This window comes from Lipotes vexillifer, unplaced genomic scaffold, assembly GCF_000442215.2.
Source record: "Lipotes vexillifer unplaced genomic scaffold, Lipotes_vexillifer_v1.1 scaffold325, whole genome shotgun sequence".
In the NCBI taxonomy this organism is placed as follows: Eukaryota; Metazoa; Chordata; class Mammalia; order Artiodactyla; family Lipotidae; genus Lipotes; species Lipotes vexillifer.
In genome coordinates, this window is record NW_006799313.1 from 2,570,136 (window position 1) to 2,574,200 (window position 4,065).

At 44.8% G+C, this 4,065-nt stretch overlaps 1 protein-coding gene across 3 annotated transcripts in view; it reads left to right on the forward strand.

Moving 5' to 3' along the window:
• The window catches only part of PLCE1 (phospholipase C epsilon 1), a 278,203-nt gene that overhangs the window by 262,365 nt on the left and 11,773 nt on the right, over positions 1 to 4,065 (forward strand). For all 3 annotated transcript variants that reach the window (XM_007471584.1, XM_007471585.1, XM_007471586.1), the window contains 2 exons: positions 729 to 990; positions 2,961 to 3,079. In XM_007471584.1, coding sequence (XP_007471646.1) covers positions 729 to 990; positions 2,961 to 3,079 — 381 coding nt within the window. The remainder of the gene's footprint in view (positions 1 to 728; positions 991 to 2,960; positions 3,080 to 4,065) is intronic.

Genomic DNA, 4,065 nt, shown 5'->3' on the forward strand with positions numbered 1-4,065 from the left:
ACCATTTTCACTAGACTTGAGTATAGCTTCACGTTGACAGAAGGCTATGAATTTTTGTGTGTGTGTGTGTGGTACACGGGCCTCTCACTGTTGTGGCCTCTCCCGCCACGGAGCACAGGCTCCGGACGTGCAGGCTCAGCGGCCATGGCTCACGGGCCCAGCCACTCCGCGGCATGTGGGATCTTCCCGGACCGGGGCACGAACCCGTGTCCCCTGCATCGGCAGGCGGACTCTCAACCACTCTCAACCACTGTGCCACCAGGGAAGCCCAGAAGGCTATGAATTTTTAACAGCATTCCCTGTGACTTGCTCCAGAACCTAACTATTCAAGAAAAAAATTTTGAAGTTGTAAAAGGTACACCTAAAACACTTTGAACAGAACATAAGTAACACGTTTGTGGTTTCATATATAAGGTCTTCTTTTTTCCCAACTTCTTGACAAACTTAATTTCATCTTAATTACATGGTTTTTGAAGATATTTGAACATGTTGACAGTTGAAAGGTTATAGTTAGATGAATGCTGTTGACAAAATAGATTTTACCATGATTCCAGTCATACAATTACCTGATTGTGATAACTTCTCTTTTTTTAGCAGCCTTATTAATCATTTACCTGGTCCATTGCAGAGGGTTCTTTGTCTTTCTTTGTGGAGGGAAGCGATGAGGCTCAGAGGCGACCTCTGTCTCTTTTGCATCTTCAGTGACTTTGACCCTTTTTCCTCCTCAGATTGTCTCTGGGCAGAACGTGTGCCCGAGTAACAGCACGGGAAGCCCATGTATAGAGGTCGATGTCCTGGGCATGGCCCTGGATAGCTGCCACTTCCGCACGAAGCCCATCCACCGCAATACTCTGAACCCCATGTGGAATGAACAGTTCCTCTTCCGGGTTCACTTCGAAGATCTCCTATTCCTTCGTTTTGCCGTTGTGGAGAACAACAGCTCGGTGGTAACTGCTCAGAGAATCATCCCCCTCAAGGCTCTAAAGCGAGGTAGAATCAAATTGTCCAAAGTTCATAATTGTAGCTGAGCGATGGATGCCCCGGGGTTCATTACACGCTTCTCTCTACTTTTGTATATGTTTGAAATTTTCACGTTAAAATAAGAGGCAGAAGCAAATAATACAAGTTTGAACACTGTTTGAGCATGTCTCAAAAGACATTTTTCTTTTACGTTATCCTAAAATCCGAAGTTATTGACAACGTCTGTTATGAAGTGCAGCCTCTCCCACTGTTGCTGATGGTAGGAGCGGCAGTCGTTGTGCTCTTGTCCACATACATCCCTCCCCAGGTAGTGCCCACCCTACCCCTGGCATGTTTAAAGCAGGGACTGACGTGAGGAGAGGAAACCGAGAAGAGGGAGGGTTGGGGTGTGCTGTGGCATGAGTGGGATGAGGTTGGAGTCAGTGCCTGGTGGGAGTCCAGTGTCAGAAGCCGGGGGTGGGTTTGGGTGCAGAGCAGGGAAGGTGGAGAATTCTGAGCAAAGGCCAGAGCTGCTGGCTTGCTGCATGTGGGCTTTGCCATGGCCCTTGGGGGAAACGTCAGCTTGTCGCACCTGTCCAGAACGTCTGTGCACTGCTTTCTCAAACTTTGATGTGCAGTTGAGCCACCCAGGCTCTTAGTAATAAAATACAGACCCTGATGCTGTGGGCCCGGGGCTTGAGATTCTGCCTTTCTAACAAGCTCCAGGGATGCTGACTCTGCTGACCTCGTTTGAGTACCAAGTTTCCAGGACATACTTCCTCCCACAGCCATACTCTGCCAGCCTCTGAGCACCACCAACATGTTACAGTCTCCTACTCTTTGGTTCTTCCTTGTTTCTCTTCTCCATTGTGTGAGTAGTCCGTGGTCACTGTGTTAGTCAGCTAGGGCTGTGTAACAAAATACCTCAGACTGGGTGGCTTAAACAACAGAGGTTTATTTTGTCAGTTTTGAAGGCTAGAAGCCCAAGATCAAGGTTTCAGCAAGTTTGCTTTCTTCTGAGGCCTCTGTCCTTGGCTTGCAGATGGCCACCTTCTTGTGTCCTCACAGGGCCATCCATTGGTCTGTGTGCACAGCATCTGGTGTTTCTCCGTGTCTGCTCTCCAGTCCCCTCTTCTTATAAGGATGCTGGTCATATTGGATTAGGACCCACCCTAATGACCCATTTTAACCCCATCACCTCTTTAAAGACCCTTTCTCCAGAGAGTCATATTCTGAGGTAATGGGAGTTAGGGCTTCAACATATGAATTTTAGGAGGACACCATTCAGTTCATCACAGTTATTACAGAAATATGACAAAGTACAGAGAAGCAAAAACATTTTTTTTTAATTATCCTTTTTTCCAACTCTTCAAAATAGTTACTTTTGGTATATATCTTTTGCAGGCTTTACACCTCTACCCATGTATATACATATTAGCATATAGTATAAATTTTGAACAAGCAAGCTTCCTACTAATCTTAGTGTTTTGCAACTTACTGGCTTTCACTTACTGATGTATGTAGTGATCAACTTTTCAGATTAATAGCTATACATCTTCATTACCACTTTTAAGAGCTGCATATTATTCCATTTTATACTTGCATAAATACACACCATAACTTATTTAACCAACCCCCTATTGTTGGAATATTTTATTATCACTAAAGCTGTTCTAAAATGGAATATTTGTAGAACAGTTATTCTAGATGACTTGATAAACAAAAATGATCAGGTTTTCCTACTATATTTGGTTTGAGTTTAAAATTTTCAGTTTGAGTCTAAGTTAAAAACAGACCTTGGACAAGTTAACTACCACGAGGTAGCCCCAAACTGTACCCTGGGGCAACACTCCTGGGGAAAAGGCATCAGTTGGTTGTCACCCCTGCCCATCTTAAAGTCTTATTTCTCCCTATCATTTACTGACCTCCCTGGGGGGTCTCCTTTGCAGAGCTCTGCAGTGCACAGCTAACAAGCTTTTCCCAATTCTGCATTGTTCCAGGATATCGACATCTTCAGCTGCGAAACCTCCACAATGAAGTCTTGGAAATCTCTAGTTTATTCATAAACAGCAGGAGGATGGAAGAAAATTCCTCTGGCAATACTGTGCCGGCCTCTTTGGTAATTAAGTTCTATTTCACTCAGCTTATTTGTGGGGATTGCTATGCTGGAGGCAGGCTTTCTTGTGGTCCAGGAATGTGGCCCATTTGAGTTATTGATTAGGTAGCTATGGAAATAATAATAATAATAATGGCTGACACTTGACACTTTCTAAGCACTTTACACATATACTAACTCACTTAATCCTTTCAATAACTTCATGTAATAGCTATTAGTATCATCTCCATGTTACAAAGGAAGGTAAGAGCTAAGTACACCTGAGGTCACACGGCTATAAACCCAAGTTCATCTAGTGCAAAAGCCCATACTCTGAACGAGTACACTATAGTGCCTACCAGGGAAGTGAGCCAAAAATAACAACGCAGGGAAAAGGCTAATTATGCAAAGCCTGCTAGGAAGCATCTTGATACTTCTGGAAAGTTTAGGTTAGACGAGGAAAATCCTTTGCTTCTTCAGCAGTCCAGGGGCAGACATCACAGGCGAGCAGGATCGGGTGAGCAGCCAGGCACTGCTGGCGACACATGACTGTGCAAGCATAGCAATCCCCTGGCACCTGGGGAGACACAGCATCTGCATTCTTGGGAGTGGGAGAGGAACACCGCAAAAAGGGCCACCTTTACAGGAGCTGTGTTTTAACAAGTCCCCTAGGTAAGGTCCAAGCCGTTGAACTTCGAGAACCATTGGACCAGCACTCACCCCAGTAATGCAGGGTTGTTTGCTTAAACGAGGAACTCTCTTTGAATTAACTGGTTAATTCCACTCTGCTTGCTCTTTAAAAATTAATATAAAAGGGTGTCCATCAATCGCCTCTTTACATGTTTAATAATCTATTCGTGGTTGCATCAACCTTGTACTTCAACAGGGTCCTAACAACCTTTGGAAAGGCGCCTTCTATGCTCACAATGGCGCTGGGCTTAGCCACTGCTGCTGCTACCTCTGAATAGCCCTGCCTTCTCCTCTGCTTCTCTTTTCCTTACCTCGACAGC